The sequence below is a fragment of the Sturnira hondurensis genome, unplaced genomic scaffold (genome assembly GCF_014824575.4).
Source record: "Sturnira hondurensis isolate 20B ecotype Veracruz unplaced genomic scaffold, ASM1482457v3 Scaffold0017394, whole genome shotgun sequence".
Classification (NCBI taxonomy): Eukaryota; Metazoa; Chordata; class Mammalia; order Chiroptera; family Phyllostomidae; genus Sturnira; species Sturnira hondurensis.
Genome location: NW_028090025.1, coordinates 1,754,109 through 1,773,059, shown reverse-complemented (window position 1 = coordinate 1,773,059; position 18,951 = coordinate 1,754,109). Strand labels below are relative to the sequence as shown.

Sequence of the window (18,951 nt, the reverse complement as noted above, 5' to 3'; positions counted from 1 at the left end):
CTGGAGTTTTGATCTGTTTTTTCATTTGGACCATATTTCTTTGTCTCCACATTTTGGCAGCCTCCATGTGTTTGTTTATATATATTAGGCACAGCTTTTTTGACTCCATGTCTTGGTAGTGACCTAATACGGTAGTTAGGTGTCCTGTCCTGTCCAGTGGCACAGCCTCCCCTATTACCCAAGCTGGATACTTGAGGTGTGTCCTTTGTGTGGGCTACATACAACCTTCTCTTGTAGTTGAGTCTTGGTTGCTGTTTGCAGGTCAATGGGAGGGATTTACCCTGGCCAGTAAGCTGCAAGGATTCTCTGTGAACACTTACCACCACTCTCCCACACCATGGAGGATCGGCTGTGCAGGGGCAGAATGGTGGTGGTGGTCCAGTGCAGGGGCAGAATGGTGGTGGTGGTCCAGTGTGGTCTGTAACTATTCACTAAGTGGGCTGGCTCTGGGGTTTCCCAGGTAGTGCATGCTTAGGTCAGACCCCACCAGTGTTTTCCCAGAATCACCCTGGCTAAGCTATAAAACAATCTAAAATGGCTGTTACTTGTGACTTAGAGACTCCCAGGTGAATCCAAGCTGTGAATTTAGGCTGGCTACAGCTAGTGCCGGGCCTGGGCCTCACTGAAGCCAGCTGTTACTTATTTGAGAGGATTTAGGAAGGTGTGAAGGAGGAGCCAAGACCAGCCATTCATATGGAAAAGCAGCTTGGGTGGGCCCGTAAATTGGTTAGGGCGGAGTCTCTGGGGTTCTCCAAGTTGGGTCAAGCAGTGTTAGCCAGGTTGATGGAGTCTCAAATATGGCACTAGCTTGCCAGTTTTGTGGCTCTGCCAGGCGAGGAGTCAGAAAAGGGGCAATTGCTTTTGCTCGCCCTGATGCTAGACACTTCAGCCTCTCCCAATGTGCCACCAGTGCCTTTCAAGCTGCCATCCCAGCCCTAGAGCTCAGAGAAAGTGAGTCTGAGTAGGTGAGTCTTTGTGTGGGTTTTTTTTAAAGAAGAATTGCTTGTGGCTGCAGAAGTTTCTTCCACCAATTCAATCCCCACTAGTTTTTGCAGTCAGAGGTTGTGGGTATTTATCTTCCTGGCACTGGAACCCTGGGATGGGGAGCCTGGTGTGGGGCTGGTACCCATTCCAGGGTACCTCCTTGATCCCAAGATATCCCTCCCTAATTTTTATCCACCACACATGGGTGAGGGACCAACCTGTTCCACATCTGTGCCTTTTCTGCCAATATGGATAGATGTGGTTTCTTTTTAATTCTGTAGTTGTCCGACTTCGATTCAACTCGATTTCTGATGGTTCTGAGTGATGGTTGTTCTATATTTTGGTTGTAATCTTGACATGGATGTGCGAAGAGATGAAGAAGTGAGCCATGTCAGCATATGCTGCAATCTTGACTGGGAGTCCTCCACACTTATTTATACTGAAGTTTCAAACTAAGTTTAAACTCATCAAATTTACACCGAAGAAGCTTAATCAAATGGCCTACAATCACAAGTGTTTCTTTTACTCTGTATTCAGTCCTCTTCTGAGGACACACAGACTTCTGGTTAGTTATTCTTCTGGATCCATGCTTACTTCTGAGTATTGTGTGAATAGGAGGGGAAGTTTGTGTGTACAATGTACACGTCTCAAAGATTGGAGGAATTCTCTTTCTATAGTCCATAGATATACCAACATATACATACAGAAAACATAAATCTTCAGCTATATCCTCAACCATTCAGTGAAATTCTGTAGCCCTTAGATTTAAGCAGCACCTCCCCAATGATGTGCAAGCTCCACTTTCTTCCCCACCAATATCTGCTGCTATTTCCTCAAAGACATAGTAAGTGAAAGGATCTAATACATCTAACAGAAAAACAAAAGTAAGGGGGAAATAATTAAAATGCTATTCATGAATGGTAATGGGGTTCAGCTTTGGGAAGCTTTGTATAAAGTAGTTTGTCAGATTAATGCCCCTTTCCCTGACATGTCCAGCCCATCAGTTTTTTCTTATTTCCTCTTATCTCTTCATTCATGCACACTCAATTCTTTCCTCCTAGTCTGCCTTTCCCATGATCTCATTGCCCTAATCCCAATTGTTGGACCATCTTTCTACCCATAGAACTTCTAGTTCCTGTGTATATACTGCTAAATTCCTGGAGAGAAAGATCACAAGCAACCAAACAAAAAATCAAAGTTGACAGCTCAAAGAGGTGTTGACAAGTGGAGAAAGGGAATCAGTGTATTTCAAATTTTAAAATCCCATTAGTTCTCAAAACATTTCTGAAAGTGTATCCTGAACTATTTCTGCTTTTTGTTTTAGATCTCTACTTTTGGAAATATATGTAGATATATATATATAATGGAAATACATATGGAGATATGTTTAATGGTTATTCAAAAGAATCAAGATGGTGAATTCTAGACAAGATGTTAGTTTTTTGCATTTCTATCCCATCTCTTTTTTGACTATTGCAATAATTGCTTGGCAGACATTTGTAGTATACACTGGGTCTACAGCTATAACATAAAATGTTCACAGACATGTTTTTATTTTTCTTTCTACTTGTTACCAGCTGTCACAATGCTTTTGAAATCTTTGTAAAAATATGGACCACAGAGAGGAGAATGACTGTGGGCTAGGGAATGGGCTGGGTAGAAGGGGTAAAAGGGAAAAAATTTGTACAACTATCATAGAATAAACATTAAGAAATTAAAAAATGTTAAAATGTGTTCTTTGGATAACCTTGCTCAAGATTGATTATCAAACCTTCCTTCCTAACCATTTTGGGATCTTGGTATGACAAATTGAAGGAATTCTTCCCTTGATCTACCCTAATACTGTATTTGTCACAATTCATTACTACGAACCCACAGGAAGTCTTCACATTTTTATTGTCAGCCTGGTATTTTTCTCTCCCATGTGACAGCTGTGCCACTGTAGATGAAAATCCTCAGGAATACCAAGGAGATGTCTGCAATAGCTCTTTCAGTCTTGTCAGAACAAATGTGGAACTTCTGTTAGTGCTATTCATGCTTTTTCTAAATATGCACGCAGAAATTTGCATTGAGCTCATTAAAGTTGTGGTTATAAGAGGAATTTTATTATCTTAGCATAAAACATTACTTCTGAAGAAAAACCATGCTTTGATTTTTATTCTTTTTATAATTTGTTTAGGAGTTAAATATGCTACCTAACTTATTGTAGACTTTTTCTTACCATGGCATTGTTCAATGTTAATGCAAATGTATTACTGGCTTATCTAATATATATGCATGAATGTGTATATGTATAGTGTATACATGTGTAAAACATACATATTACTTTTCTAGGGCATGTATCTTTGTGTATGTGTGTGTATAAGTCTTTGTACTTTGGGAAATGCTTGCAAAGACATTAGAAAGCATAGATATTTACATCCATTCCTAAATTGTTGGTGAAAGTTCCTTTTAGGTATCTTTCTCTATAAAAACTTTTGCCAGTAGTCTTTTCATTTCTAGAAAATAAATACCCATTTCCACTTATTTTCCAAATCCCTTTTATATTGAAGGGCAAACATTCCAGTCTGTGATTCTAAAATATAGTAAAAGTTGTCCTTCAACATAAATAAACTTTTGATCTTGTCTAAACTAATCCTAAGGAATACATCAGATACAATTCAATAGCACAAAGTTGAGGATGGTAGTTCCTCTTCCTCCTAAGTAAATTTGTATCCAGTCCTCTCTCCTGTTCTCAGATGGTTTGCCTGACCACCATTATTTGGAGCTTGCTAACTGGTCTCACCACTGCCCCCTTTTGCTATGCAAGCTGCTGGAATAATAAGTTAGCAATGGGAAGCCACAATTGTCAGACACCCGCCTCAACCATTCAGTGAAATTCTGTAGCCCTTAGATTTAAACAGCACCTCCCCAATTATGTGCAAGCTCCACTTTCTCCCCCACCAATATCTGCTACTATTTCCTCTTGCTCCTACCTTCATGAGCCAATGTCCAGGGCCTCCCCACACCAGTGTCTTTCTGACCTTGGGGACTTTGCCATTTTCTTCCCTTTCCCTAAATTGGCTTTCCACATCCCAAAGAATTACCTTTTAATTTCTTTCCAATTTCAACTGTAGCTTCTTGTAGAGGACTTCTTAGACACTCAAACAGTATAATTTTTTCAAGAATATCCTGTATTTTTCCTTATAGTACTTTTCCTAAACATTCTTACTTATGTTTTTATGTCTCCCCCACTAGATTGCAAACACTCTTAGGTAAAGGACTTTATCCTTTTCTTCCCCTCTTTGTGCTAAAACTCTACCACAATGCCTGGCAACAAGTAGGTGAGCAAGAAAAAAAGGGCAAATTATTAAATATATGTTATCAGTTTTATTTATTACCTGTTAGAATTTCTCCACTGTTACCTAATAGTTATAATCTCAGCTTCTACTTCTGATTTGCGACCTATGTTAACCCTAGAGAAATCACTTGGCCTCTCTGGGCTTCAAGTTCTATATTATCAGTTAAGGATATTGGACTATATCAATGAGTTGAAAGTTTTAAAAATTATTATTTTGCAACAGATCCTTCCCTACAAAGAAATATGTGATTGAGAATTTCAATTCCTAAAGCAGAAGAAAGCTGAGGGCATTTGCTGAGAGCAGTAGAAACAGGCTCAGAGCCCTCTACAACTGTTGGCCTCTGCCTTCCACCAAAGACAGCCCTCCATGAAGTTGGCAGAAAGTTTACTAACTTCTCCATGGACTTTTCTAGATGTTTCACTAACTGCATAACAACGCATCCATTACTGCACATTTACCTGCAGGGTAGGCACTGCAGCAGCCCTCCACATAAATTTAATTCTCACAACCACCTGTGAGGGACACACCATTATTTATCACATTTTGTAAGAATCAAAAGTGAGTTAAGATATTAAGAAAGAAAAATGTTCCCTGGTTAGGTAGTTCAGGTGGATGGAGCATCATCCCATATACCAGAAAGTTGCCAGTTCAATTCCTATTCAGGGCACATTCCTAGGTTACAGGTTTGACCCCAACTGGAGAGCTTATGGGAGGCCACTGATTGATGTTTCTCTTTCACATTGATGTTTATTTCAATATATCTCTCCCTCCCTCTTGCTTTGTCTGTAAAAATTAATAACCATATTCTTGAGATGAGAATTTTAAAAAAGTATTCAAGATCTCACCCATAGGGTTCCAGTCAAGATAACTGTGTAGGTAAATGCACTACCTTCGAACCTGCCACAACCACCTCAAAATTACAACTAAGTTATAGAACAACCATCATTCATAACCAACTGAAATATAGCTGAACAGAAGTCCTACAACTAAGGCTATAAAGAAGAATGCACATCAAAACTGGTGGGAGGAGCAGAAATGAGGAGCATGCTGGTCCCACACCCATGTGTGGCAGTAGAAAACTGGGATATCTCAGGCGTGGTAGTTCCCCCTAAGGGACAAAAGGTCACAGCCCCATGCCAGAAACCCCAGACCAGAGGTCTGGTGCTGAAAAGAGAAGTCTCCATGACTTCGAACTGTGAATATCAGTGTGGATTGTGGCTAAGTGAGATGGAGAGCTTTTAGACTCCCAAGTGTTCCCCTTAAAGGGTCTGCACACAAAATTACTTGAATTTATTCTGATCTCCAGTGCCAAGGCAGCAGCTCAAAAGGTGCCAGGACCATAGGGGAAGAACTGAATTATCTGGCTCCAGGGAAAGACGTGGACAGCCAACTTTCTCCCAGACAGAGTGTTGGCAGAGGCCATTGCCATTGTTCCTCTGCTGCAGGAACAGAGCCACAGGCAGATGCCATATCTGAACTTCCATCAACCTTACTAACACTATTATCACACCCTGGTGATTCCCTGAAACCCTGCTCCAGCTGACTTGTAGGCCCACTCAAGCTGTTTCCAGTGATTTTTCTGTACAAATGGCTCTCTTGTCTCAGATTTAGGACTTTCTAAAAACCTCTCAAACAAGCAGGACCAGGCAGTCCTCTGCTTATCTCATAGTTCTGGCTTATTGGCCTCAGCCCCAGCATTAGAGGAAATTGGTGTTGGTTCAGAGTTTGGCCTCTCCTGGGTACCTCCAAACCAAGTTCAAGTAGAAATCACCTTCAGATTGCTCTCTAGCTCATGTCAGGTGGCCCCAGGCAGGGCAGTGGCTGACCTTGCACCTCCCAGGAGGCCCCAGAGCCAGTGTCCTCAGGGGACAGCTGAAGACCATGGCAGATCACCACCCTACCACTTCTACAAGGTACACATTCAAGAGGTGGATCCGGAGAACACCAAAGACCCACCAAAGCATGTCTTATTCTATAGGGTCTACTCCTGCACAACATCTCCCTCTGTGTAGTCACAGCTGGTTGTCACACCTGATTGGTCTAGGGGCCAATCCCTTCCAGTGACACTGACAGCAATCAAGGCTCAACTACAATAGGAGAATGCACACAGCCCACACAGGAGGCACACCTGTAGTGCCCAGCTTGTGTGTCTAAGGCCTACAGGACACCTACTACATAAAGGCACTTTACCATCCCTGGAGATGTAGCAGTTCTACCTAACACATAGAGACAAAATATAGGAAAATAGTCAAGTGAGACAAAGAAACAGGCCCCAACAGAATGAACAAGAGAAATCTCCAGAAAAAGACCTAAATAAAATGGAGATTAGAAAACTACCTGGTATATAGTTGAAAACAATGATTATAAGGATGTTCAAGGAACTTAGTGAGAACTCCAACAGTGTAAATAAGGAGAAGGAAACCAAAAAAGGGAACCCATCAGAAATGAAGGGTAAACTAACTGAAGTGAAGAATAAATTATAGGGGATCAATAATACAGTAAATGAAGCAGGGAATAAAATCAACAATTTGCAATATAAGTAAATAGGAAACAGCCAATCAGAATAGCAAAGAGAAAAAAGAATCCCCCCAAAGTGTCTGGTGTAAGGAGCCTTTGAGATAATATCAAGCATATTGACATTTGTATTGGGGAGTGCCAGAAGAAGACTAGAGAGAGCAAGAAATTGAAAACATATTTGAAAAAAAATAATGATGGAAAATTTCTCTAACTTGAAGGAAATAAACATATAAGTCCAGGAAGGGCAGTGACTACCAAACAAGATGAATCCAAATAGACTCACACCAAGGTAAAATGCCAAAAGTTAAAGTAAAAGAGAGACTCTTAACAGCAACAAGAGAAAAGCAGTTAGTTTCCTACAAGGGAGTCCCCATAAGACTGTCAGCTGATTTATCAACAGAAATTTTGTAGACCAGAAGAAATTGGTAGAAAATATCCCAAGTGATGAAAAGCAAGAATCTACAACCAAGATTACTCTACCCAGCAAAGCTATCATTTGAAACAGGAGGACAATTAAAGAGCTTCCCAGGAAAGAAAGAGCTAAAGGAGTTCATCATCACCAAACCAAGGGTACAAGAAAAGTTAAAGGGTCTTCTTTAAAAAGAAGAGAAAATATGAATAATACATGGCAATGAAAAAATGAAATCTTACCTTTTGCAACAGTAGGGATTAGCCTAAAGGGTTTTATGCTGAAAGAAATAGTTAGAGAAAGAGAAATACCATACAATTTCACTTATATGTGGAATCTAAAGAACAATATAAAGAAACAAACAAAACAGAAACAGATTCATAGATACAGAGAAAAGGCTGACAGATGGCAGAGGGGAGCAGATTGAGAGGCTCTATAAAAAAGGTGCAGGCATTAAGAAATACATATTGCTAGTTATAAAATAGTCATGGCGATGTAAAGTACTGCATAGGACATATAGGCAATAGTATTTCAGTAACTACACATGGTGCCGATTGGGTACTGAAAATGTCAGGAGGAACACTGTGTAAAGTATATGATTGTCTAACCACTATGCTATAATTCTGAAACTGTTACAAAATAATACTGAATGTAAAATGAAATTTAAAATGTTTTTAAGTTAAAAAAAAAGACCTCACAGATAGCAAGATGTGCCACTGCTATTTGAACATCATTCACCCAGGTAAATACAAATGATGCATGTCTTAGACTTAGACAAACTCGAATTTCCCAGGATTCTAGTACTCAGATCAATGTGTAAGATGGTTGTCAAACTCATTTTCACAGGGCAGGGGGCCACATCAGCCTCGCAGTTGCCTTCAAAGGGATGAATGTAATTTTAGGACTGTATAAATGTAACTATTCCTTAACAGTTAAGCAAGAGCCTGGCTCTGCTGCTGGGTAGAAACAAGGTGCCAGACCAGATATAACAAGGTAGAGGGCCGGGTTCAGCCCCTGGGCCTTATGTTTGCCACCTGTGGTATGAGATATTACCCGATTTACCATGACTTATGAAAAGGCAAAATGAAACAGTGCCTGGGTCCCAAAGACTGAAGACTGCTAGGCTTTTCACATAGGGGTTAGGCAGAGGCGATTGTCACTGCTTGATTTTCATGCTTCTCTGGGAACTGTCCGTCTCAGCAGCACTTTAGGCTTGTGACTCTTCAAAGTAGAACTGAATATATAAAGTTAAAAACATATGCAATCCCAAAATTGATTTTGCCAACCCAAAAATATTAAGAGAACTGGGACATTAAAACTTAATGTTAAGCAACAAGTACCAGTTTTTGGATACTGTTCTTGAGCTATTTGACATTATCAAAGCTTTAAAGCTGTGTCTGTAACACAAAGTTAAGTGACTAATTTTAGTAATACTATGTTATATGTTCTGTACAGGTTAGTTCTGAAAGATATTTAAAGACATGTTTTTTATATAAATGCTACAAAAATAGAAAATAAACTCAAGGTGTCGGTTGGGTGTGTGCATGTTGGGGTAAAAAAGAGGTTTGTTCCTGACATTTCAGAGGTCCTGAGTATTTTATAACTTAATTTTAATAAATAAACATGCTGTTATTGGAATATTGTGTTTCCCACTTATGTAAGTGGTCGTTTCTACAATGCCAGAGAACCCATTGTTGTGACAGCCTTCCAAAAAGAAGGTTTAACAAACTACTCTTCAGAGTATTTAAAATTCCCAGTAAAGAACTTAAGTTTCTATTATCACGATGAATTGAGATTAGAAACAGTCTGGGATAACAGTGACCTGAATTTACGAACTCATGGGAAAGATTGCATTTTTGGAAATAGTCACTCATTTCAGAGACAGAGTCCTCAATTTAGTTTTTGTAAAAAACATGTAATATTTATTACTCTATAAATATTTAGCTGATGAACTGTAATATTTAAGTTCAACTCAGTGAGGCTATATTCAATAGTTTTGTGTACAATACAAATATAAAATTTAAATACAGAATACAAACATGAATGTTCACAATACGAATAAACTTACTATTATTAAAAGTTCATTATAGGCACCACTGAACTCATGGGAGCATTAAAAAGAGTATTTTTATTCGTTCATTACTGTGTTTCACATGAGAAAGCCAAAGTTCTCAAATTATACAAAATTTTTGCTTTTCAGAGCATATCTTATGTATATAAAATTAAACACTGGCCATTTTAAACTTCCAAAGGATAGATTTTTATCTAATTAAATAATCCAAATTTGTCTTTATTTTATTTTTAATATTGCCTAGTGTTTAAACACTCTATATCAAATTGAAATAGAAATGTGTTTGTTTTCTTCTTGATAAAATTATCTTAATCTCACACCTACTTTAATCTTAAGAGTATTGTAGAGCAGAATAAAAATCATAAGCCAAAATGCTAGAGTTCATTTTAAAAATCTGGCCTTCCCCTAGATGGATGCAAAAACTGAATTCCAGGCACATTGCGTCCATGCCAAGCACAGTAATTTGATCGAGAAGCTTTGCTTTAGCTTTGGAAACGTGGCAAACACATGAGCTTTTTCAGCTGCTTGCCTTATGAAGGACTCAGCACAGTTTAGAGCTGTCTAGATTGAAAGTAGGGACTAGGAAGAATCAACATGCTGAAATACTTTTGATAGACTTAATGACTTTGAGGGATGTAAGTGAATATCCAACATGTGTGTGTGTGAGTGTGGATGCACTCTCATGAGTATAGAACAGAAATTTCATCTGAATATAATTTTCTGTGGCTGTTGAAACTTTTTGTTTCTTTTAAGTGAACCATTTCATCTTTTAATAACAATTCCAAACTCATGTTGGTTTTAAACTTTTGACATATAATTGAAATGGAACATCCAACTGTGAAGAAAGTTGATTGCAAAGCAATTAGAATTGATCTTACTTATGTGTTTCCCCCAGGTCAAGTTAATGCCTCCTGCTCCAAATGATGACCTAGCAACACTCAGTGAGCTCAATGATGGCAGCCTGCTTTATGAAATTCAAAAGCGCTTTGGGAACAATCAGATATATGTAAGTGCCCTTGAAATTGCCTTTTGCACTGCATTTTTCTTGCTGCATCTTTTTACCCTTCACTGCTGCATATATTACAGATAATGGATTTATTGTTGCTTCTGGTCATGCTGATACCTTCAGGTGGATTTCTCAGAGCCCAGGTTGATTGTTCTGGTGCAGTTATAATGCAGATTCAGTGAAGTCCAAATAATAGAGTTGTTAAGTGTAAGTTGATACTGAGGGTAGACAACTTTCTTGTAATGTTTGCTGTGGAAGATCTTGCTAGAATCATCAGGATCTGTTAATCACTTTTAAAAATGCTGTTTGTTTCATCTACTTTGATATGGGCTTCTAGATCTGGAAAAAGAAGCTAAAGGGGAAAAGTTAATTGTGCATGGAGAATTGCCTCCCTATTTGCATGAAAAGAATTTATATCGGGATTTTTGATAACCTGTTGCTCCTCTAAATGATCAAAAAATGTCTTCATCTGTACAGTAAATAATTTATATAGGGATTTTTGATAACCTGTTATCAAATGAGACTCAGCTGATAAACAGCATGGAAAATTTATTTGCTATGGGTCTATCCTGATTTATATGTGTTATTTCTACCAATACTAGTATGAATTCAGACACCATGCTATCTCATTCTCAGTATCTCTCCTCTCTATCTCTCTTTTCTCTCCCTCTCCCTTCTTGATTTTGTTATATTGAACTCAGAACAATTCAGATAGAATGTATATGGAGAAATCTGTTTGTAGGAATGTCTGCTCTTCCTTTTTATTAACACCCCTTTTCTCCACTGTACTGAGAAATTGAGTAAGTAATTTTCATGGAAATGTGAAGTCTGAGATTCCCTTACTAGTAATAAATTGTCAGGTGCTAGTTAGCCTATGTAAATTTAATGTAGCATCAGAATGCTTGGATAAATTGCCTGCACTGTAAATATATTTAAAATTACATACTTCTCTCAAAATTAATGGAATTGAGTCATTGGCATAAAGTGGTGAAACCTGATTACTTTGGTCAGTTATTGCCCTGTTACTTGTGTGTTATTTTTATTCTATTTTTCCCTTTGCCCATCATTATATTGATTCTTTTTATTTTAACTTCTTAATTTTTTTATCAGAAGACCCCTGCTTGAATTGTTTTTGAATTTCTCCATTTGCTTCATGCTTTCCAAGTGGCTTTGTCTCCCAAATATTCATTTAATTTACTTCCTTCATCTTTTTTTATTTTATTTAATTATTGTTCAAGTACAGTTTTCTGTCCCCCACTCCCATCCCAGCCCACCCCCCCATACTCCCCACCTCCCTCCCATTTCCTGCCCCCTTAGTTCTCCATATGTCCTTTATACTAGTTTCTGTGAATCCTTCCCCTTTCCCCCTGTGATTCTCTCCACTCTCCCCTCTGGTCCCTGTCAGCCTATTCTGGATTTCAGTGTCTTTGGTCATATTTTGCTTGCTTGTTTGTTTTGTTGTTTAGCTTTCTGTTAAAGGTGAGATCATATGGTATTTGTCTTTCACTGCCTGGCTTATTTCACTCAGCATAATGCTTTCCAGTTCCATCCATGCTGTTGCGAAGGGTAGTAGCTCCTTCTTTCTTTCTGCTGCATAGAATAACATTGTGTAAATGTACCATACTTTTTTTGATCCATTCATTTACTGATGGGCATCTAGGTTGCTTCCAACTCTTGGCTATTGTAAATTGTGCTGCTATGAACATTGGTGTGCATAGGTTCTTTTGGATTGGTGTTTTAGGGTTCTGAGGATATAGTACTAACAGTGGAATTGCTGGGTCAAAAGGCAGGTCCATTTTTAGTTTTCTGAGAAAATTCCATAGTTTTTCATAGTGGTTGTATCAATCTGCAATCCCACCAACAGTGAACTAGAGTTCCCTTTTCCCCACAACCTCTCTAACATTTGTAGCTTGTTGCTTTGTTTATGATGGCCATTCTGACTGGTGTAAAGTGGTATCTCATTGTGGTTTTAATTTGCATCTCTCTGATAGCTAGCAATATTGAGCATCTTTTCATGTGTTTCTGGATCCTCTGTATGTCTTCCTTTGGTGAAGTGTCTGTTCAAGTCCTTTGCCCATTTTTTAATTGGGTTGCTTGTCTTCTTTGAGTGGAGTCGAGTAAGTTCTTTGTATATTTTGGAGATTAAGCCTTTGTCTGAGGTATCATTGGCAAATATGTTTTCCCAAACAGTTGGTTCTCTTTTTATCTTAATGCTATTTTCTTTAGCTGTACAGAAGCTTTTTATTTTGATGAGATCCCATTTGTTTATTCTTTCCTTTATATTCCTTGCTCTAAGGGACATATTGGTAAAAATGTTGCTGCATGAAATATCTGAGGTTTTCCTGCCAATGCTCTCCTCTAGTACTTTAATGGTTTCACAGCTTATATTTAAGTCTTTTATCCACCTTGAATTTGGTTTGGTGTATGGTGTAAGTAAGTGCTCAAGTTTCATTTTTTTGCATGTAGCTGTCCAGTTCTCCCAACACCATTTGTTGAAGAGGCAATGAGTTCATTGTAGCTCCCCTGTAGTTTCTGGTAGCTCATTGTAAGATTTTTGAATTTCCTGATAACCAGTGCTTTGAATTCAATATCCAATAGTTGACTTGCCTCTGTTTCATCTAACATTCTTTCTGCGGCTTCCACCTTTCCTTTCAATTGGGGGTTGTTTTTTGTCTTCCCAGTGTTTGTGAGCCTCTTCTTGTTAGCCTCAGCTTCTTAAATTGATCTGTTCTGACTCCTTGGGTTTATGGTGTGAACTTGTGTGGTGGAATGCCTGTGACATTCAGTGTTGCAGACTCCTTTGGTTATCCTGGTGTTCTCTCCTTCCACCTACTTCTTTTTGTTGTTGTTGTGATCAGTTACAGGGGGAAGCAAAGTGGTTTATGACAGCAGGAGAGTAATCTGTGATATTTACAGTAACAACTGGTGGAGAAGAGATAGGTGATCCCCTGGCTATGTACAGAGATAACCGTAATCTTCAACCCAACTAGCCACTTTTTAGAAAGGATGGAAGGAGGATAAGGCTCTTGTTGGGGAGGGAAGGTTTGTGATTTGGATCTAGAAAGGAGTGAGGTTGAGGGAGGTCATATTCTGAGGTAAGGTGAGAATAAAGAATGGTAAATAGGTGTAGTGTGAGAGAGAATAGTTAATCACTACAGTATTATACTTCAGGCAACAATGTAGTGGGCTAAGATCTGGGCGGGGGGTGTTGTGTAGTATTTACAATAGTATGTGATAGCTATTATTTACAATACTATTAGAGCAACAATCATATGACAGAATCTATGATATACCAAGATTAGGGAGTATTGGGCCTTCAATAGTGTGCTAGTTGGGCAAGGGGAAGTAAAGGACAGTAAATTAGCAATACGGTATGATTGAGGGGACAGGGAAACCTGTCAAGTGATACAATATATCCAGCCAAGGAAAGGAAGACTATACAGAAAGAGAAGGAATAAAGAGATACTATTAAAATAGACGATGTAAGAATAATGACAAAATAATGAAAAAAATACAAATATGCAGTAACTTGTAGTTTTTCTGTTATAGCAAACTAAATTTTGTCTCTCTGTTTCTACTGTTTGATGCCTCCTCTTTGAGTCCAACTAAGGTCTTTTCACCATTCCAAGTATTTTGTCTCACTTGGGGGGGAGAGGGATGAAAAGAAAGAAAAAGAGGGGAAAAAAGGGCAGCAAATGGGAGGAAAAAGTGGTAAGTTTGAAAAGCAAGGAAGAAGGAATAAAACAAGAAAGAAGAAGAGAGAGGGTAAAAGTACTGAAAGATAAAAGAATAATAAAGTTAAAGGAATAAAAGATTATTTGAAAACAAACAGAAAAACAAAACACACACACACACACACACACACACAAAATACCTCTTGTTGGTTTCCAGCTGGTCAAACCTTTTCTTCTGGTCACACTAGCTGCAGCAGCCTGAGGGGCTATTAGTGTGGTCTTCCTCCCTTCTCGGTGAACTCAGCTGGTCTCACCAATGCCCTCCCAAGATCCAGACTGGTGCCACTCTCCAGCGTCCCACTGAGAGCAGATTTTCCCCAGAATTCACAGTCCTGGCCTGGGGTGTGGGTGCATGCTCCCAGCCAGGCTTCCCTGGTCTCCCAGGCTTTGGCGGGGACCTTTCCCAGTGCTATGGCAAAAGGCACAGGGCAACTCTCAGTTCTCCCAAGCCGGCAACCACAGACTGACTCCCCGGGTTATCAGAGCTCTCTGGTGTGCTTCCTAGTACCCACTCCTCTCTCTAACACTACAGGCAAATCTATTTCTCCTGGCATTTCTCAATCTGCACCCATCGGGTAGGGAGGGAGCTTGTGACTGGCTCTCTCCCAGGGTCCTTGCTGCCAGCTCTGGGCTCCCAGAGACAAAGGCAGACTGGCAGGGGACCCTGGCATGGCCCAGGGGAGGGCCTGCAGCTTCTGTGCTGTTCCCTCGGACCTTGTTGACCTGCAGTCGTCTCCTCTCCTCACTGTCTGGTCATTCAGTGTCCACTACACTTTCTGGAGTCCTACCTTCCTATATGCTGGGTCCCTGTTGGCTATCTGCTGCACTCCTCTGCAGATCAGCCTGGTTTTTCTCTGGGGGGAAGCGAAATCCTTTGTCCTACTCTGCCGCCATCTTCTGAGCTTCCCCAAAATATGAATCTACTTCATTCATCTTGATGGGCACCATTTTCTTCAAAGTCACTGACATTTTTTTCCTACACCTCATAACTTTCTAGAGCAAACTTCATTCCCTCTTTTTCCAGTCTCTCAATGAACTGGAGTAATTTTTGTAGAAAATAAATATAGTTTCAAAACTCCCAGTCTTAAGCCTTGCCTCTGCCTTATAATTTTTCATGGGAGGATGACCACTCTCCTTATTCCAGAGTCTAGAATCTCCTATGAGTCTCTTAGGATCTGAACACTATTGTTGGTGAGTTTTATTCTCTGAGCATTGCCCCTTTTCCTGCATCAGGGAATGTTCATATTTTTCTTTTCATAACATTCTATTTCTATCTCCATAAAATACTCAGCTTTATAAACTTCCACTAAAGAGTTCTTTGGTCTTTATGTTACCCTTCCAGATTAAGTCATTGTAGAGGATCTTTTTGTAGAGCACTTAGAACTACAGGTGGTTATATACCTCATTAGTGGTTTGATTAACATCTGTCTATCTGTCACACTAGACTGTGAGCTCAGTGAGAATAGGACCCCACTGATTTTTCTCACCAAGAGGCCTGGCCTAGCATTTTCTAATTTTGTATACTTTCTACCTCTTTATTTGAGCCATGGCTCTAAATCCTCCACACAGTGGACCATCTTCATAGATACCCTCTGCAATCACCACAATTAATATTCCCTGCTTTGCTAAACTGCACATAAAATATAAACTTGCCATTGTGTGCGGCAGGGTTTTTGTTTTTTCCAAATGTGAAATATTGAAGAGTTAAGTTGTCTATAATAAATTTTGTGGTAAGAGTTCTATGTTATAGTATTTGAATGCACCTCTTATGAATAGACAAGCACTTTAAACATTATTTATTGAATAGTAATAAGTGATTCTCAAAGTGTATTGTATGGACCACTGGATATGTGAACCTTTTATTAGCAGTCTACAATGACAGTAAGAGTTTTGAAACCTATAGCAATTTTTAACTTACTTGTATTGTTGACATTTTTACATATGTCCCTGTTTTCCCTCCCTTTGCCCACTTCCACCCAGCCCCTGTCCCCGCTTCCCTCTTGCCATCACCACACTGTTGTCTGTGTCTATGGATTATGCATATATATTCTTTGGTTAAGCCTGCACATTCTTTCTTTTATGGTTTAATTTTTATCTGTTAAATTAAACAAAATTAAGGTTTATGTTTTGTGTGTCTGTCTTTTTCAATTTCACTTTTCTAGGACTTCATTTTTATTATGTTTTTTAAAAAACATCACTAGTCCATGATGAACTGGAAATAAAAGCAAGTGTTTCCCACAAATACAATGGTAGTAGTTTAGTAGATGCATTGAGATTAAAATTTTCAAATTTGATAGTCTGATCTCAATATCCACCCTCTCAAAATGTCCCTTCTATAGCCTCTTGCATTGCAATCAATGACACGCTCTTCCTTCTAGCTTTTAGACCAGAGTACCTGGTAAATGTATTAATGCTTGTTTTTCTTCCATATTTCCACCTCAATCTTACTGCAAACATTCACAGAATATGACTTCTGCTGCTGCCACTGGCCCATCAGAGCCAAGATACAATATTTAATTTCAATATTAAATTAAATATTGTATTTAATTTAATAAAAATCCTTGTTCAACAAAGATTTTCATCTTCTTTTTTGCTATAGTCTAATTTGTTATACAAGTTGCTCTTTCAAAATAGTCTGTAAATTTCTCTTTTAACTAAATGTAAAGCATTTCACTGAGCTATTGAATTGGGAAGTTTCCACGCCATCTGTAGCAGTAGGAAGTTCCCAAACCAACAACAAAAAAACTGAATTGCGGGTAATGACACGTTGGTTGCTAGGAAATGCACAGAATAAAGGCATTGTATGCCCTGAACAATTATTGTCAACAGTCACAGAGAATAGAAGATGCAATCAAATCCCTTCATGGATGGTTGATAAACATGTAGGCAATATTCTCTTTACAAACACACTAGTAGAACTTGAGACTCATAAAGAAACCTCACAAAATAAAAGTAAATTATGTAACATCTCATTAGCCAAGTATGGAGCCTGGCTCATCTCAGTCCCTTGATAACTTACTGTTCCCCTCAAGGTGATCCAGTTGGATATAGCAGGTCTTCTTTATAAGAGCATTTCAAGAGGCACAAGCTGATGTCAGAAGCTGAAGTATCTCTCACTTCCAGGTTGTTTGAAATTATGTGGATGGACACATTTTTTCCAAGCTAATACCACGTGCTAGCCTAGTTATCTGAAGTTTTATGTACAATATGCTATGCTGTGCAGTACCTTCAACTAGAAGACCCTTTTGAACACTTGGCATGTACTTTGTTTTAAAAAGTAATTTATTAGAAAAATGATTTAGAAATCTTTACTTTTCTATGATTTTAAAAATTCTTTCTCCACAGTACAGTTAAAATTTTTAATTTTATCAAAAGGACCTCTTCATAATATGGTATAAATCTACATAAAGAAATTTTTATTACTGTCATTAATGTTCACATCATATTTTGTAGATGTTATTGTTTATTATAAAATATATTATCAAGATAGTATCAGTTTCCTTTAATAATTAGACCGATGGAAAAATATATCTTAATAGGAAAATGCAATTTAGAGTTGCTATACTTTGATTTTATCTTAATTTTATCTTGGCTTCTGGTCAAGATTGAGGCATAGGTAAATGCCTTCACTTCCTTGCACAACCAAAAGAATGATAGTAACCAATTTAAAAACAATAAACAACCATAACTGCCAGAAAATTGATCTGTGTAGAAGTCTGACAACCAAGGAGAATGAAACATTCATCCAGACTGGTAGGAGGAACAGACAGGAATAAGGAGCACACCAGATAAGGAACACACCAGGACAATTAAGTTACCCAAGATTAAAGATAAGGAGAAAATCTTAAAAGCAGCAAGAGAAAAGAAGAGAGTTACCTACAAAGGAATTCCCATAAGACTATCAGCTGATTTCTCAAAAGAAACCTTAGGAACCTAATTAACAAAACAAATGAGCACAATATAACCAGAGACATGGAAATAAAGAACAGACTGACAGTAACCAGAGGAAAGGGAGGGGGGATAAATGGGGAAAGAAGGGGAAGGGTCATCAAGGAACATGTATAAAGGAACCATGGCCAAAGACAACAGGATGGAGGATTGAGTGTGGGAGGTGGGGTTGGGTAGGGAGGGGGAGAGTAATGGAGGAAAAATAAGGACAGCTGTATTTGAATGACGAATAAATAAATAAAAAATAAATAGGAACCTTACAGGCAAGAAGGAGCTGGAAAGAAGTATACCAAGTCATGAAAGGCAAGGACCTACATCCAAGATTACTCTATCCATTTAGAATGGAAGGGCAGATAAAGTGCTTCTCAGATAAGGTCAAGTTAAAGGAGTTCATCATCACCCAGCCCTCATTATATGAAATATTACAGGGGCTTATCTAAGAAAAAGAAGATCAAAACTATGAACAGTAAAATGACAACACACTCACAACTATCAACAATGGAACCTAGAATACAAAAACAAAAACTAGCAAACAATTAGAACAAGAACAGAATCACAGAAATGGAAATTATATGGAGGGTTATCAGTGGGGAGGGGGAGAGGGAGAATGGGAGAAAAAGGTACAGGGAATAAGAAGCATAAATGGCAGGCACAAAATAGACAGGCAGAGGTTAAGAATGGTATAGGAAATATAGAAGCCAAAGAATGTGAATGTATGACCCATGGACATGAACTAAGGTAGGGGAAATGCTGGAGGGAGGAGGTGGTGCAGGACAGAGAGAATAAAGGGGAGAAAAAAATGGGACAAGTGTAGTAGCATAATCAATAAAATATACTTTAAAATTGAAAAAAATATTTTCTTTAATGAGCAGATTTTTCAATTATTCCTCAGTTCGCTTTCTAGTTTCATTTTTATTCTCTACATTTTAAAAATGATATTG

General features: G+C 38.5%; 1 protein-coding gene across 1 annotated transcript in view; it reads left to right on the top strand.

Moving 5' to 3' along the window:
• Window positions 1-18,951, top strand: part of MYO16 (myosin XVI) — a 360,482-nt gene that overhangs the window by 303,066 nt on the left and 38,465 nt on the right. Inside the window, exon 11 of the mRNA XM_037067733.1 lies at window positions 10,218-10,328. Coding sequence (XP_036923628.1) covers window positions 10,218-10,328 — 111 coding nt within the window. The remainder of the gene's footprint in view (window positions 1-10,217; window positions 10,329-18,951) is intronic.